The sequence below is a fragment of the Dendrobium catenatum genome, unplaced genomic scaffold, assembly GCF_001605985.2.
Source record: "Dendrobium catenatum unplaced genomic scaffold, ASM160598v2 fragScaff_scaffold_390, whole genome shotgun sequence".
NCBI lineage: Eukaryota > Viridiplantae > Streptophyta > Magnoliopsida > Asparagales > Orchidaceae > Dendrobium > Dendrobium catenatum.
The window spans coordinates 3,446,283-3,464,294 of NW_021318852.1; the positions used below are offsets into that span (position 1 = coordinate 3,446,283).

The following is an 18,012-nucleotide window of genomic DNA, read 5'->3' on the forward strand; positions in this document are numbered from 1 at the left end:
TTAAATATTCCTCCCTAATTTAAGGTTCCCCACTTGGAAAGTATTTAAATTTCTCTCCATAAACTTCCAAGCCCCTCTTAATGCCGCTGGCCCCTCCCCCCTTGGTTATTTAATTCCTTAATTGGATCCAATTATGGGATTTAATTAACCACCCTCTTTTTCTCATTTAATTTTAATTTCAATTATTCAAATTTCCCCCCACCCCTTCCGTTCTACATCACTATCCTCTATGGCAATGGTGATCTTCATGACGAAGTTTACATGGAACAACCACATCATATGTTGCTCAGGGGAAGAACTACGTATGCCTGCTTAATAATGCCATATATTGGCTTGAATTGACTTCTTGTGCTTTTTTCAAAACTTTTGTGAAGTTCTTTGTAAGATTGGCTTTGCAATAGCTTCGCAAATCCTTCCATCCTCACCTGGACACATCATATAGTTTGGTTGTGTTGGTTGTTTATGTTGATGACATTTTACTTATTGAGAGTGATAAGAAATACATCTTTGAGGTAAAATACTATTTATAAAATTATTTTGTTACTAATTATTTAGGACACCCAAATTTTTTTTTTATGGAGTTGAATTAACCACCAATTAAGGGGTATCTCTTTTTACTATGAAATATGCTATTGATCATTTTATAGAAATTGATTTTCTATGTTGCAAATTAGATGTTGCTACCATGGATACTCTGACTACTTATGAAAATGAGGAATCTTTGATGATCCACCTCAATATCGATGGAAACTTGAAAATTGATTATCTAATTGTCACTATGTCTAATATTCCATTTGTTATAGGAATTGTAAGCAAACACATGCACACTCCAAAAAAGAAACATTGCAAGGTTGTTTTGCACATTTGTAAGTATATAAAAAGTGCTCATGGAAAATGACTACTTTACACTAAGATACTTGATATGAAAACATTGTTTAGATGTTGATTATGCTAGCATAGTTGATGATATGAAGTTAACTTTTGGATATTTTATTTCTGTTGGAGGTTGCCCAATCACTCGGAAAAATAAGAAACAAATTGTTGTGACTTGTTCCAATGATGAATATAAAAATAGATTTATGATCCAGTAATCATGTGAAAAAATGCGGGCCAAGGCTCTTTTAGGGAAGTTTGTTTTTTCAATTATTTAGTTTATAGTTTTGTTTTGTGACCATCATACTACCACAGATTGCAGGCAACTACGTTCTATGAAATAACTAAATATATTGAGATTGATTGTCATTTCATTAGGGAGATTGTGATTCCAAAGAAGATTTCCACCCCTCATGTATCGAGTATTGAACTAGTTGCTAATATTTTTACAAAATCTCTTTGTCGTATACTTTATGTTAATTTTATAACAACCTAAAGTTAACTGATATATATGCTTGAGCTTTTATTGGAGTTTTAGCATAGGAAAATATCAAATTAGCAAATCATTCTTTATGTAGCAAGTAGTGTATTTTTGTTTTGTTTTATTTTAGAACATTGCACTTATTCCTCTATTATATATGGAGGGCTTCCTAATGAATAATATCAAAGAACTATCCTCTCTAATAAAAATATATTAAAATTGGAAGAAAATCCTATAAATAAAATAAAATATTAGAATAATACAAAAATATTCTAGAATAATCTTGATACTCTATATACACCATCTTTACTTTTTACTCGTGCTTAATTCATGTAGATCTAATTAATAATGGCTACTTTGTTAATCAGAATATAAGTAGCATAGTTTTTGTTTCAGAGTGACCAATGCGGTTTCTTCAAGTGGTGTGATGAGGCTGCTTCTGGTCAAAGTCCTAAGCTTAAAAGCCCAATGAAACCTTATCAGCAGCAGCATAATGGTATCAATAACTTGGCTAAATTTGCTTGCTACCATGGGTTAAAGAGCCCAGTGAATCATGACAATCCAAACCCAACGTGTTCTTGTGGTGCTGGAAAGTGCATTCTGATGACATTTCATGATGGTGAGAAAGGTCGAAAATATTTTGCCTGCCCTATAAAGAAGGTGAAATATCTTTTTTTGATATGAGTGAATTATTTTTTGGCCTGAATTTTTGTTTTCATGCTATTGGTTTCTTCTTATTGGAGTACACAGATATCATGTTAAGGAATTGGACTAAATTAGTTGCTTTTTAGTGTTTATTTTTTCATTTTTCCGAGACATGCAACCCAAAGCGTAGGTGCATTCATTCAAACCACTCGCATGCCCTTCTTAGGTTGCTAGCTTGTGTTACTGAGCTAAACTAGTTGCTTTTTATTGTTATTTTGCACTTTGAATAGAAAGCATTGTTAACTTTTCTTAATATTTTTCACTGTTATTACATCTATCCTTTATTTAGTGGCATAGAGGGATTTTCTTCATATTTTAAACTTAAATAACATTAATATTATTCTGACTCTAGTTGCTATGATCTTAAACTGTTAGTTTTGCTCTCGTGCTTATTTTTCTCTATCATTTGTTTTACTTTGAAACATTTATTGTTATTTTGCACTTGGAATAGAAAGCATTGTTAACTTTTCTTAATATTGTTCACTGTTATTACATCTATCCTTATTATTTAGTGGCATAGAGGGATTTTCTTCATATTTTAAACTTAAATAACATTAATATTCTTCTGACTCTAGTTGCTATGATCTTATACTGTTAGTTTTGCTCTCGTGCTTATTTTTCTCTATCATTTGTTTTACTTTGAAACAATCTCGATCATTTCACTGCTCCTTGTATTAAAAAAAGTGCTTGCATCACATGATAGGAGGTGAATTATTCATAAGGAATATTTATCCACATTTGCAAGAGGATGTACCATGGTGTCTGCTTTTTGTTGATGATATTATTCTTGTTGATAAGATTAGAGAGAGAGAGAGTTAAAGATAAACTTGAACTATGGAGGTCAACCGTAGAGTCTAAAGGTTTTTGTTTAAATGGATTTAAAACCAATTACATGGACTGTAATTTTAGTAGTAATAGATCTAGTGGGGGGTCTATAACTTTGGGCAATCAAGTCATTAATAAGAGTACACATTTTAAATATATTGGGTCTATTGTTCAAAGTGAAGGTGAAATATATGAGGATATTATTAGTAGAATTCAATTTAGATGGTTGAAGTGGAGTAATGCATCGGACCTGCTGTGTGATAGAAAAGTACCCCTCAAACTTAAGGGAAAGTTCTAAAGATGGTGGTGAGATCTGCAATGCTTTATGACGTAGAATGTTGGGCATTAAAAGACAAGCATAAAATTAAGTGTTGCAGGGATGAGGATACTCAGGTGGATGAGTAGCTTTACTCTTAGAGACAGAATACAAAACAAGTATGTATGTAAAAAGGTTGGAATAGCTCCAGTGGCAGATAAGATTAGAGAGAGCTTCCTTAGATTGTTTGGTCACATAAAACTTTTGCCTTCCAATGACCTGGTTAGGAGAGTAGATGTATTAGATTTGACCTATATTAAGAAAGATAAAGGTAGACCTAAAAATGCTTGGTTAGAAAATGTTAGAAGTAGCCTTTTTTGTTAGATTTAAATGAAAATTTGACTCTAAACCATATATAATGGAGAAAAAAGATTCATGTTGCTGACCCCACGTAGTAGGATAAAGGCTTATTGTTGTTGTATTATATAAAGAAAATGGTATTGAGATTCACTTTTAGATTGACTATAAAAAATATTAGCAACCTTTCATTTGGTCTTATGTTGTCCAATTATTAACATTTTCCTTTATACCTGCCAGGAATATATATGTTCTGGCACTGATTTTGATGAATTCCTGCAGTATATGTACAACTATTTTTAAGAAGCTTCTTAAATCATGTACGCATAAAAGAATGTATGATATTTGATGTTTTGTTTAGTTGAAATAATTTGAGGTTTTCAACCAGTTGGCAAGTGTTTTAAAAAATGATAGTTTTTGTCTTACATTTTGTGATGTTTATCTGCTTTGGTTCATGGATAGCATGAAGGTGCAGGGAATCTCCCAATCCAAAAACCAAAATATGGACGAGAGAACTGAGTCAAGAACTACAGAAGAGAAAACAATTAGGCACTTCTAGCTATTGTTTCAGAGGCCAGGGCAATGTGCTAAAATGATGAGAAAATATTTTAACTCCCAGCATGAGATGCCTGACTCTCGCTTAAAATTGAGGGTGCTTTCTGTATTTGAAAAGTGGGAGATAGTCCTTTAAGGAGCTATGGTCTTGCACCAAGAGGCCAAAGTGGACCTTCTCCTGAAGCAAAATGGGAAAGAACAACCATGATGTTCATGAATGGGTAAACGGTCTTCAGTCATCCATAACTAATATCTTTGTGCTATCTACGGAAGCCCTCGACAAGCTCACTGTTGACCCCTACATTAAAGAACAAGGCGAGTTTGGCCACTAAAGTGATGGTCGGCGGGCGCAACACGTCACATAAATATTGTCTGAATTGAATTTAATAATTTTTTGATTTCAATGGAAAGCAATAAATAGTTACTAAAGTTAATAGCTTGAGCCGTATCAAAATTGAATGATCGATACATTGTTTGGTCGCATCTAAATCTAAATTGAATGTTAGATTTGCATACAAAAATCTTAAACCTTAAATCATCCTATAACAGGATGCCTGCCTTTGTGAAGGAATTTCTAGCTGCCAATTTTTTTTTTTAGGATTGCATCAAGATTTCAGGAAGCTAGATTTTTCCTAGTATCTTGGACCCGTATGGTAGATTCTGATTTCTAAGTAGTTGTTTCTGGGTGCATGAAGTGAGATTAATTTCATGGTGGCTCCATGTAGCTATGGTTAAAAATGAATTTACACTGTTTTGCGTTTGCCTTATCTTAAGTTTTATTAGTTCATATTTAGCTCAGTAAACTCATGTTGGCTTCTTTAATTATCCCAACAGGGTCAGGGAGCTTGTAATCATTTCCAGTGGTATGACAATGCCATAAAAATTGAGGATTCTGATTGTTTGCTGGAAAAGCTTAATCTACCCACCCAGGATAACAAGGATGCTTGCAAAGCCATCAGCAATGTAAAAGCTGAGGATAAGGTTGTTCAATTTTCACCGTTAATACAAGATCAAATGTTCGGGCAAGAACCACAGGCATCAAAAATAGAAAGAGAGCTGAAGGATACCCACAATAATATTGTATGGCTTTGAAGTTTATTTTCTTCGTAATTTTCATAATCTTGAGCGTATCTTTTTTCTTACATATAGATTCCCAATATTTATTCTCCTAGCATATGATATCTCCTAAGTTTAACACTAGTTACATACCCCTTACAATGCAAGGGATGATGAAAAAATATGTACAACTGTGGCAAACTATTATAATAACCTTTATTGAAATAAACATTGAATTTAACACTTGAAGTTGTAGATAACGAAGGGTGAAAAAAATTAGACTAAATGTAGCTTTCAGCTTCTATATTTGCTCTTGTGCAACAAATATTATTCAAAACCGAGAATAATGAATAATTTGGATTATATATATATATATATACATTACTATCGATATCACAAAAAATCTCTCTGAACGCGGCAACGTCTCAATGAAGTACATTGTCACCTCCTCCTACACTCTCTGACAGCATTACAGTCTGTAGTAACCCTCCTGGTGCATGACCAAGTATTTATGTTGCGAGCACACATCACATCTTGCCGCCCAGTCCTCTACATCTTGGCGCATCCCCACGTAGTATAATTTTGTGGACAATTGATTGTAGGTTCTCTGAACCTCAGAGTGTCTTGCAACAGCTTGGGAATGTACCCCGATGTCCTCGGTAAGACAAATCACCTCTGATGTAGCAGTTGTGGCTTCCTTAGCGTGTAACCAGGATGACTGTGGGTCCTGCAACAACTTTACTTTTTTCCTCATACTCTCATCCTGTTCATTTCATGTGTTAGGGCTTCTTAGTCTAGGACCATGTGTATTTATAGAGCTGTCAACTGTGGCTTTTTTGTCCTCGATAGTACATCTACGGCCTTGTTCTCCAGTCCTAGGCGATATTGGATCTCATAGCTTGGATATATCTCTGATGCTCCATCGTCACCATTCTCTACTCTAGCAGAAACTTCAGACTCCTTTGGTATGTCCTGACGATAAAGTGTCGCCTTAACAAATTAGTCGCCACTTATGTATAAACTTGAGCCTCACCCCTAATCGTGAGCACCTGTTTAAAATAAGCAATGGGCCGATGATTTTGCATGAGTACTTCCCCTAGTTCATATCCTAATGCATCCATCTCTATCACAAATGGTCTGCCAATGTCAGGAAGTGCTAATATTGGCACACTGGTCATTGCTTTCTTCAGCTGCTTGAAGGCCTATGTTACCCCCAATTGAAACTGTCCTTCTTCAGCTACTTCATCAGTGATCATGCTATCGTGTCATACCCTCATACAAACTTTCGATGGTACCCGATGAGACCTAATAACTCTCTCAACTCCTTCAGGTTCTTAGGTAAAGACCAATTCAATATAGCCTCAATCTTGGACTGGTTTGCTGCTATCAAGGTTTAAAATTGCATAAATAAGCTTCGAGGTATTTTTCGTCCGTGAGGCGAGGTGTAAGCCTCAAGGCGGTGTGAGGCGTAAGCCTCACGGACGAAGAATTGCGTAAATGATACTTTAAGTATTATAGCAAATAAATAACAGTGAGAGTCTATGATATAATAAAAACATCTAAAAGAGAAGTGAACTTAGTGGAAAACAAAAAAATAGATGCAATATATGCATCTAATAGCATAATTCAAATTACAAAATTATAAATTAAAGTCTATCACTACATGGGTCTTCAATGGAGGCATCTTTATCTTCAATTGAATCTATGAATGCCCCTGACCATGTCTCCTAATGCACAAATGCAAAATCAAACAAAAAATCTTAAAAATTTTTAAACCCAAGATTTTCTATAAGTTGAAAAATCATACATTTAATTAAAAAAAACACTAAAATCGGTTGAAAAGTGTCATAGAGCGTAGCCGGACACAAGAGGCTCACCGGCGTGAGGCGGCGCCGGCAGGGCGGTCGGCCAAGGGAAGCTAGGGAGGTCCTGCGGAGTCTACGAACTGCTTGCGGAGCTCTTCGTTCAGTTCGGGTAGGCCGGTAGAAGGAATAAATGGGTTTTTTTTTTTATTATGAACTTAAGTGATTGGGACCAGTTTCACGAGGCGTATGCCTCACCAAAAATTGCGCAATTGCGCCTTTGAGGCGCGCCTCAGGTTCCATGAGGCGTAAGCCTCACCAAGTCCCAAAATTGCTTAAGAAATGAGGCTCTTAGGGGCGCAGAGGCGCGCCTCAAGGCGTGCCTCTTATTGCATAATTTTAAACTATGGCTGTTACCCCTGCTTTGCACACCACATGTCGTAGGTACTGTTGACTGTAACCGTTGCACACAATTAGCTCCACGTCGGACAAAATCTCTCCCGACCGAAATCACCGACATACCCGATCGGACACGACGATTCAACAACCGCCTCATTCACGACATAAAAAAAACAACACTCTCTCCCATTCGGACGGTTATGCATACTCACGCACAAAAAATCACAAGGAAGAGAAAGGATTCGCGAATGACCTCTTGTACCGACGCCGATCCCGCGAGCTCTCTGCCCTAGCCAACTCTCGTCTTCCCGCCGGCTGAGCTGCCTCCGATCTCTAAAAAAATCATCCATCTCCCGCAACCGTTTGTCGGGGGTGATAAATTTGAAATTAACCTCAGCTCACAAAGAGCGAATGCATGTCGGGTGTATCACTTTGATTCATCCTCAAATAGTCTCTTGCCAACAGGGACGTGGCACGTGCCCTCTGGTCGGGTGGTTTTGCCGCGAAATGGCACCATTATATTACGATCACGGCCAAAGCCCGTATGTTCCCTAAAGGCGTCAAACCCTTGAGCGATGGATCATAGGGTATATTCTATAGGCATAAAGCCCTCTGTCAGCTAAGGTGGATTCATATATATCCCTTTAGACAAACATCAACCCAGGTCTACGAGGTATTCTTGGACGAAGCAACCCATGGCTGCCGACAAGGTGCCTTCTGTCAGGTTGGGTCGACTACCTCCTCTGACTAAGTAGACCAGGGATCATGACAGCCCGGGACGACAGAACCATGGGATCTTGATCGGGCTCGTCTTCATTCCCCCCACCACCAGTTTTAAGTTTATGGTGATAAACTTCAAATTCCAAATTTCAAAATTCAAATCCAAATTCAAGATTCAAAACCCTAAACTATTGCTATTATACGATAGGTTCATAACCTATGTGACATCCTTAACATCTAGCCTTAATCGAAAGTTCTCTCTCGTTATCGAGAGGGGTAATTAACTATAGGGGCTTGCGCCTATAGGAAACCAGAACTCAGATCAAAAAGTCCTCACCAAATGAGGGCGAAATCTCTGGGTAGTGTCTTATCTAAAACCCAATCTGCCTTCTGAAAATTCCCCCGGGATCGAACACCCAAAAATGGAATTTTCGGAGCCCACAGGTACTCCACCCGTGATTGTGCAAAGAAACATTTCTTCAGGTTGGCATACAGCTGGTGCTCCCTTAAAGTTCTCAGTACAATCCTCAGGCGACCCACATGCTCTACCTCCGCATCACTATATATCAGGATGTCGTCAAAAAATATCAAGGCAAATTTTTTGAGGTAGGGTTGAAAAGCCGGTTCATAAGGGACTAAAAAGTGGTTTGAGCGTTGGTAAGGCTGAAATTCATTGCCAAAATCTTGTAGTGACCCTCATGAGTCCTGAAAGTTATCTTGTGCACATCCCCGGACTTCATTTTGATTTGGTAGTATCTTGACTTCAGGTCAATCTTCTAGAAGATGACCGCCCCAAACAACTCATCTAGCAACTCTTCAATCACGGGGATAGGAAATTTGTCCAACACAATTTCCTTGTTTATGACCCTATTATCCACTCAAAACCTCTAACTATCGTCTTTCGTTTTAACTAGTAAAACTGGGTTGGAAAAGGGGATCACACTGGGCCTGATAATCTTTCCAGTAAGTGTGGGTGATGTATCAATTTCTGAATACTAACCCTTTCCTTTCATTTGTGCAGAATGGAACCACAGAATACACCATTTACCGTCCAACTGGGACGAGGTGCTAGCATTCAGCTAGCTAACGTCGTCATCAACACTTGAGACTCTGAAGCCACCATCCGATTTGGTAGCTTAGAGTTTTCTGCAGCTACTGCAAAGGCTGCTGCCGTACCTATTCAAGGCATGACTGTTCAAGGCCATCCTGCGAGGCCTAATTCTGCTGATACTAATGCACGATGTGTTTATTCCGTGCAACAACTAGGAGCTGGTAGAACTGCTACTGCAAAGGCAGTTCAACAAAATAGGACCTCAGTATTTGAAAGGCTATCACAGCCCAAGGCTTCAACCACTGAGAGAGTCGTAGTTGGAGGAAGAATATTTGTGATACTTGCCAGGGGTACCACTTTGCCGACCGGGTTATCTGCACCTGGGAATTACGATGCTGAAGCTTCCTCATCTTGAGGAAGGCTCACAAGGAGGCAGATAAGGAAGAAGAATGTTGAACTCCGAGCTCAGCAGCAACTGGTGCCAACTCATCCCTCCAACCTACCAGCCCAAGAACCTGAAGCTACCATTCCAACCCGGAATATGTTTGCAAATTTGAAATGGGTAAAAAGAAACAGCTCTACTGGGGAGCTAAAGCAATCTTTCTGGGATCAACGGCCTGAAGCCCCAATCCCTCCAAGGAAGAAAGAGCTCGAGACTCTTTCAGCTCGAGTCTATCGAGTCCTGAAGACCGTGAAAGAGAAAGGTCTGAAGAAGAAGAGATATCAGCAGCCCTTGATAATTGAAGCTACAAGAACTCCGCCAAGAGAACGTCTGTCTATTGTAGCGGAGAGAAGAAAAATAAAATATACTCCATGTGGTGAGCATCGGGGCGTGACACCTGAACTTCGGGTTCAGGGATCCGCCGCCAAAAGGTCCCAGCGTAAAGAAAAAGAAATCTGGAGGCCAAAGCCTCGCAGAGAAGAAAGAAAAGAAAAAAGAACTAATATGGGCGTGACATCTGGTGCAGCCTCCCAGAGATCCACCTTTCATAAAAATCGTCAACAATGGGTACCCAAGGAAAAGGTGCCTATTACTGACATTCGCAATAATCGACACCTTGGAAAATCTGCCAAGGAATCCTATTGTCAGCCAACTTCAACCTCTCAGAAGAAGATCAATTTTGATCGCACTCCTCCAATTGAAGAAATCCATGTACCGTATGTAGAGCCAGAGATCCATTGGAAGCGTCGCTCTGAGATTCGAGTACAAGAAAATGATAAAAATGAAGACACCATGGAGGTTGAGGTAGTCTACATGGTGGGACATGGTGATGAGCCACATCAAACACGTGGCTATAGACGACGCAACGAAGCAGCACCCACTTCTTCTAAAACAACCTCTCAAGAAGATCAAACTCAGCACGAGCAGTTAGAAGAAGAAGAAGTCCCTTCAGATGATGGACAAAATGATGATCAAGAAGAGGAAGTGCTTGCTGAGACACTAGCACAAGCACAAAGGCGTTTGAAATTTCAAATGAAAGAGAAGGATAAGGAGATATCAGAGCTGAATAGCAAGATGACGGAAATGATGACACAGATGATTGCGATGATGCAGTTAATGCAAAAGAACATTACTACTACTCGTACACTTGCTCAGCCAGTCGATCATCAAAATCAACCAGTTAATCAGCAGATATCAAGTAGTATTCCTACTAATCTGCCAATGGATCCAATACCCCAGGTGTCTGGAGTACGAACCAGGAATGAAGAAGGAAATGAGGCTAATCAACCTGTTCATCAAAATATTACAAGTGCATCTGAGCCGATGATGACTCCGCAGCTAGAATCAATCATCAATGAAAAGATTAAAGCTGTCATTGCCTCAGAACATGTTGAGAAATTTGTGAGCAAGGGTCGCCCGTATCCAGCTGAGTACGATCAGGTGCCCTACCCTAAGGGTTACTCAGTGCCTAAGTTCAACACTTTTAATGGCACCGGCAATCCAAAACAACACCTGGCCCAATTTAAAGCAACCTGTGGAAATACTGGGGGTGTTGATGCTCTACTCTTCCGCCAATTCATTAGTAGTTTGACTGCGACTGCTTTTGAATGGTACACCGAGCTTCCTAATGATTCTATCAAGACATTTGCAGAATTAGAAAATATGTTTGTGAAAAGGTTCGCTAGTGCTACCGAGAAGACTACTATCGCTGACCTTGCCTTAGAGAAACGAAAAAAGGGCGAGTCGGTGACAAAGTACATCACCCGCTGGCGCAACATGAGTATGAAATGCGAACAACAATTGGAAGAGGAGCATGCCGTTCAACTGCTAATGGGAAACATCGATGATAAGATGTTACCATTTTTATGCATGGCCTCCATCAGCACTTATCAAGAGCTACTAGACAGGGTAGCTAAATTTGAAAAATTGAACTTGTCTAAGTCTGAATATCATTCAGATAGACCCCGAAAGAAAAAAGCTGTGGATAATAGAAGAGATGAAATTTATTCCACTTCATCTTTAAGAATTGAGAAAGAAAAACAATATACTTCCAAAGATGATAATGGGAAGCAATACACCAAACCCCTGCCAAAACTAATATTGGGAGGAAACGATAAGTTTCAGATTTTTCGTAATAGAGGAGAACGTTCAAAGCCAAGAACTGGTGATCGAATCACATCCCTTAAAGAGAAAATGAATAGAGAATATTCTTTTAAAAGGGAAAGTGTGGCAAAACTATTCAAACAAGCACTAAATACTGGTCTTGAATTACCAGAGTGTAAAAGACCCGAAGAAGCTGATAAAAAAGATGATCCAAGTTATTGCCCGTTTCACCGAGTTATCAGCCACCCTATTAAAGATTGTTATGTATTCAAAGACTTGATGGAAAGAAAGTATAAAAATGATTTATTCACGCTATCAAATAGCATTTTAGTTCACCCAAAGGAGTCTGTGAAGGTGATTATGTCTTCTTCTATACCTCTGATTAAGGAAGGAGATAAAATGAAAGGAAAAATGGTGTCAGAAAAAGATGAATGGCAGACCGCAATCTCCAAGAAGACAATGAAGATGATCAAACAACTGGAAGGAGTTCCCAACATCAAATGGAAATCCTCTACAGAACCAGTGCTTGAATTAAGAGGAAATCCAAATTCAGGTGCATCCACTTCCAGGTCATTAACTCGGAGGCGTCCTAATACGAAGCGGTTCTATAAGACATCCTCCAAGAAGTCCAATAACTCAAATAAGCGCATCAAGCATAAGAAGAAAATAACAACACTTCAGAAGATCATCAACAATTTGGAAGATTATCACCAACCATCAAGGCGGCCTATAACACTTGCAGACTTTATGTCTAAGCTTCAAATAGACCAATCAGAAGTGGAAGATGATGAACAAGAAGATGAAGATCAACTCCATGTAGAAACATGTCGAGTCATCTCAGTGGCACCGAATGCAGCCCAAAGAGATTCTGTAAAAGATCATAATATGGGTCAAATAGCAATGTCTCCTATAAAAATGACTGATAAAATGACGTATGAGTATTGTCTGATGACACTACGTATAGATTATAACTCAGAAGAAGAGTTATGTTTTCCAAATGATGATGAGTCAGATCAACAAATAACTTCACGAATGGAGCATGTGAAGTTGAATGAAGACTCTAAATATGCAACAAAAACTTCATCAGATGATGTTAAATCGAACGAAGTGGCTCAAGTACAGTTAAGAAGCGGTAAAGTACTGCCACCACCGCCGCTAAAAAAGGGGTTATCAAGCAAAGACAAGGGAAAAGATATAATTATCAACGAAGAAATCATCCCTAAAGATCATAAGAAGAAATGTGATACAAATAAAGGGATAGAGTATAATATCATTTCCCATTTGAGAAAAATCCCAGCACAGCTCAGCATCTATGAAGCTCTTCTGATGTTAAAAGATCTTCGAGAAACTTTGATACAGGCTCTCAAAAATCCAGAGATATGAAGCATATTTCGCAGAAAGATGTTTGAGCGAAGTTCTTCATGCTAGAAATGAACCTGTTATTACATTCTCTGAAGATCTCATGTTGGGGACTACAGAACATAATCGCCCTTTATATGTCACGGCAGAAAGTGATGGCATCATAATAAGGCGAATCCTAATTGATCCTGGGTCTTCAATAAACCTCATGAGCTTGCGCACACTAAGGTCCTTATCCCTAGATATTCAACATCTAGGTTCAGATAAACTTATGGTGCATGGCTTTAACGAGAAAGGACAAAAAACTGTAGGGTCATTTGTTCTTCCCCTAAAATTTGGAGAATTATACACATATGTCAAATTTCATATCATCGATGCAGACACTTCGTTCAAGGCACTCTTAGGTAGACCTTGGCTCCATGAGAATGGTCTTGTTCCATCAACTATGCACCAATGTATGAAATATCTGAAGGATGGGGAAGAGTTCCGAATTTCTGGAGATATACAACCCTTCGCAGTCCACGAAGTGAAAATTTATGATGATGCAAAATACTTCATTCCAAATAAAGTAAAGCCGATGAAATCTTCTGCAAGTAAAGCATTAAGCTCAAGAAGTACAAAACAACTCAAAGGAGTTGAAGAAAAGGATACGAGAAGAAAGTCACAAAATTTTCCTAAATGGGTTAACACATTACCTAGATCAAATAAAGTTGTACTCCACCTGGGAAGTGACACGGAGGAAGATGATGATATCTCTGAAATCCACAAGCCTTTGATTAAAGAAAAGCCAAGGGAGAATACTTTTGTGGTTACACTGATCCCTCCACAACATTTTAGAGAAATCGTATCCCGTGAGGTTCATAATGTTGAAGAGCTTAAAACATTTTATGTACCTCCCCTACGTGGAAGTAGTGGACCGGGAAGCTTATTCTACAAATTTGGAGAGTATCAAGAAGATAATATCAATGAGCTTGGGAATTTTGATGAAGATAAATAAATAATTCCTACAAAGATGCCTAGATATTGTCCCAAAAGAATTCAGCAAATTATACGAAAAGCTGGAGTTCATAATATGGTCACTCGACGACGAGCACGTTTCTTTCAAAGAATGTGGTGTCACGAATTATCTAAAATGGGTAATCGTGATACAAAAGGCTTGGGATTTGTGGCAGCAGAACATACTGAGCAAAATGTATGTTATGCGATAAATGATAAATATCCGGTTACTGAAAATATGGATATAAATGAAGAGAAAGATGTGGAAGCTAAACCTGCACCAGAAGAACTTGAAGATGGAGGACAGGCCGCTACCATGGATGAACTGACAGAAATAAACTTAGGAACTAATGAGGACCCTCGCCAAACCTTCATTGGTGCTCTTCTCTCCAAGAATAAAGTTGAAAAGATGAAAGCATTACTCAGTGAATTCAGGGACTGCTTTGTTTGGATATACGATGAAATGCCAGGCTTATCCCCTGACATAGCTGTTCACAAATTAACAATCAAATCAGGTGCAGTACCTGTTACGCAAGCTCCAAGGTGAATGAGATTGGAGATCGAAGAACAAGTGATTGCAGAAACCAAGAAGCTCATCGAAGCAGGTTTCATTCGAGAAGAAAAATATGCTGATTGGATAACCAACATTATCCCGATGAAAAAGAAGAATGGACAAATTCGTATATGCATCGATTTTCGTGATCTTAACAAAGCATGTCCAAAAGACGACTTCCCACTTCCAATATCAGAACTGTTGGTTGACAATACATCCAATTATGATATATTCTCATTTATGGATGGGTCGTCGGGATATAACCAAATCAAAATGGCACCTGAAGATGAAAAACATACATCTTTCAGGACTCCTATTGGCATATTCTGCTACACAGTCATGCCCTTTGGCTTGAAGAATGCTGGAGCTACATACCAAAGAGCTATGACGCATATATTTGATGAGCTTATCCACCAGAAAGTTGAATGTTATGTGGATGATCTTGTTGTGAAAAGTATAGATCGAAAAGATCACCTCCAAGATTTGAGAATTGTATTTGAAAGAATCAGAAAATTCAATCTCAAAATGAATCCCCTCAAATGTGCTTTCGGAGTTTCTTCAGGAAAATTTCTTGGGTACGTTGTACGGCACCGAGGAATTGAAGTGGATCCTAACAAAGTCAAGGCAATCATAGAAATGCCGCCTCCGAAAAGTCTCCGTCAACTTCGTTCTTTACAAGGACAACTTGCATTTATACGACGGTTTATTTCAAATCTATCAGGCAGATGTCAACCATTTGCAAAGCTGATGAAGAAAGACGTTCGTTTTAAATGGGATGATGAATGCCAAGAAGCTTTTGACAGTATCAAAAGATATCTTCTGAGCCCACCCATACTTGCAGCACCAATTCCAGGGAAGCCTCTTATCCTCTACACCGCAGCATTGGAAGAGTCCCTTGGAGCCTTGCTAGCCCAGCACAATAAAGAAGGCAAAGAAAATGCACTCTACTATATCAGTCGAAGATTGATAGGAGCAGAAATACGCTACTCTTCAATTGAGAAACACTGTCTGGCGTTGATTTTTGCAGTCCAAAAGCTCCGCCACTATATGTTATCTCATAAAATTACACTGATATCAAAGATCGATCCGCTGAAATTCTTGATGACAAGACCAGCGTTGACAGGTCGCCTAGCTAGGTGGGCAGTGATACTCTTACAGTTTGATATCACGTATGTCCCCCAAAAAGCAGTGAAAGGGCAAGTTCTAGCAGATTTTCTTGCCGCACATCCCGTTCATGCAGACTCGCCGCTAAATGATGATCTGCCTGATGAACAAATTCTAGTTGTTCTAGAAAAAGAGAAATCACAAATGTGGGAAATGTATTTTGATGGTGCATCATCAATTAAACCTGCCCAACCTCCAAACCTCCCCAAAGCTCGAGCTGGTATCGGTCTTATTTTCATAGCACCGAACGGAGGAATAATGAGATTTTCATTTGGGTTAACTGAACCTAGAACCAATAATGAAGCAGAATACGAAGCTTTAATAGCGGGTCTTGAGATCGCTATTTCAATGGAAATTCAAAATCTCAAAGTTTTTGGTGATTCTCAACTCATTATAAATCAAGTAATGGGTATTTATAAAATTGGCAGAATTGGATTAATTCACTATCATAGGCGAGTCCTCGAGCTCATGAAGCAAATTACAAATGTTACATTAATCCAAGTATCTCGAGCTCATAACAGTAAAGCAGATTCTTTAGCAAAACTTGCTAAAGAAATGGCGAGCATGAATGACGAGCCAGTACTAATCAGTGTCAACACACGTCGAGTACTAAAACCAGCAATTCTATAATGGCGAGCATGAATGACGAGCCGGTACTAATCAGTGTCAACACACGTCGAGTACTAGAGCCAGCAATTTTGTATTCCCCGCAGGAAGAGGGGTCATCAAATCCAAGTCAGGAGGATATAACTTCGGTTATTCCTCAATCTCCCCAACAGATTATTCCTGAAAATCAACAAGATAAACCTCAGATGTTCACAGGAAGAAAATTTGGTAGAACATCTTAATCTTGGCTTGAATGCCTAGAAGTTGAATAGCAAAATGACTGGAGGCAGCCTTTCATTGACTACTACAGAGAAAACAAACTTCTCGCAGATAAATCATTAGCTACACAGATCAAGAAGAGAGCATTGCGATATGCGTTTGTCAACAATACACTATATCGAAGGTCATTTGAGCAAATGTGGCTGCACTGTTTAGGTAGAGATGAAGCTGATAAAGTAATTTCTGAAGTTCATGAAGGATTATATGGTGCACATCAATCAGGTCCTAAAATGGCCATTAAGGTTAAAAGAATGGGTTATTACTGGCCATCAATGGTAAAGGATTGTACAAATCATGCAGATATATGTCACGAGTGTCAAATTCATGGCAATATTATACATCAACCTCCAAATCCTTTACATCCCACAATAGCATCTTGGCCATTCGAATGCTGGGGGACAGATGTAATTGGGCCCATTGATCCACCATCATCTGCTGGACATCGCTTTATATTAGCGGTAACAGACTATTTTTCTAAATGGGCTGAAGCAGTTCCATTCAAAGAAGTCACTGCTCATCATGTGATCAACTTTTTTACTCATAATATTGTCTACAGATTTGGTGTTTCGCGTCGCATAATCTCAGACAACGGTTCAGCTTTCAAAAGTACCAAAATTTATAAGTTCACTGAACGACATAAAATCGATTGGCGATATTCATCGATCTATAATCCAAGGGCAAATGGATTAACAGAAGCCTTCAACAAAACGCTCGTAAAGCTACTCAAGAAAATCCTTACTAAAAATAAAAGAGAATGCCATACTACGATGGCAGAAGCATTATGGGCATATCGTACCACATACAAAACGCCAACAAAAACAACTCCTTATGCATTGGTGTTTGGAGCTGAAGCTGTGTTGCAACTCGAAGTTGAACTACCATCACTTCGGATAGCTCTTCAGTACGACCTTACAGAAGAACAAAATGCTCGCCTACGAATGGAAGAGCTTGATGCGTTGGATGAAGTCCGACTCCAGGCTTAACAAAATTTAGAAATTTATTGAGCAAGGATGGTGAAATCTTTTGACCGTATGGTACGACCTCGAGCATTTCAAGAAGGAGAATTGGTTCTGGTGCTGAGAAGACCAATTATCCCACACCAAAGGATTGGTGGAAAATTTGAACCAAATTGGGAAGGTCCTTTTGTCAACGAGAAGGTGTACCAAGGAGGTGCATATCAACTCATTGATCTAGAAGGTAGACGACCTATGCCCCCGATCAATGGGAGATATCTAAAAAAATATCATTCTTAAGAAAAACAAGCTGAAGATTATTCTCTTATAAATAAAGAAAATATTTCTAAGATGACTTAGAAATTCTCCCAAAAGACGGGGCATTTTTAAGTTTAAAAATGCCAAAAATCTGATGACGGATGAAATTTCCCTTCGAGGCAGGGGGCATTTTAAATATTTATTTGGGTTATCATCGAA

General features: G+C 38.7%; 1 protein-coding gene across 1 annotated transcript in view; it reads left to right on the forward strand.

The window, feature by feature from the left end:
- The first annotated feature begins 14,527 nt into the window (after positions 1-14,527).
- Positions 14,528-18,012, forward strand: part of LOC110092989 (transposon Tf2-1 polyprotein) — an 8,571-nt gene continuing 5,086 nt past the window's right edge. The window contains exons 1-3 of the mRNA XM_028693945.1: positions 14,528-15,539; positions 15,657-16,066; positions 16,576-17,547. Of these exons, the coding sequence (XP_028549778.1) occupies positions 14,528-15,539; positions 15,657-16,066; positions 16,576-17,547 (2,394 nt within the window). The remainder of the gene's footprint in view (positions 15,540-15,656; positions 16,067-16,575; positions 17,548-18,012) is intronic.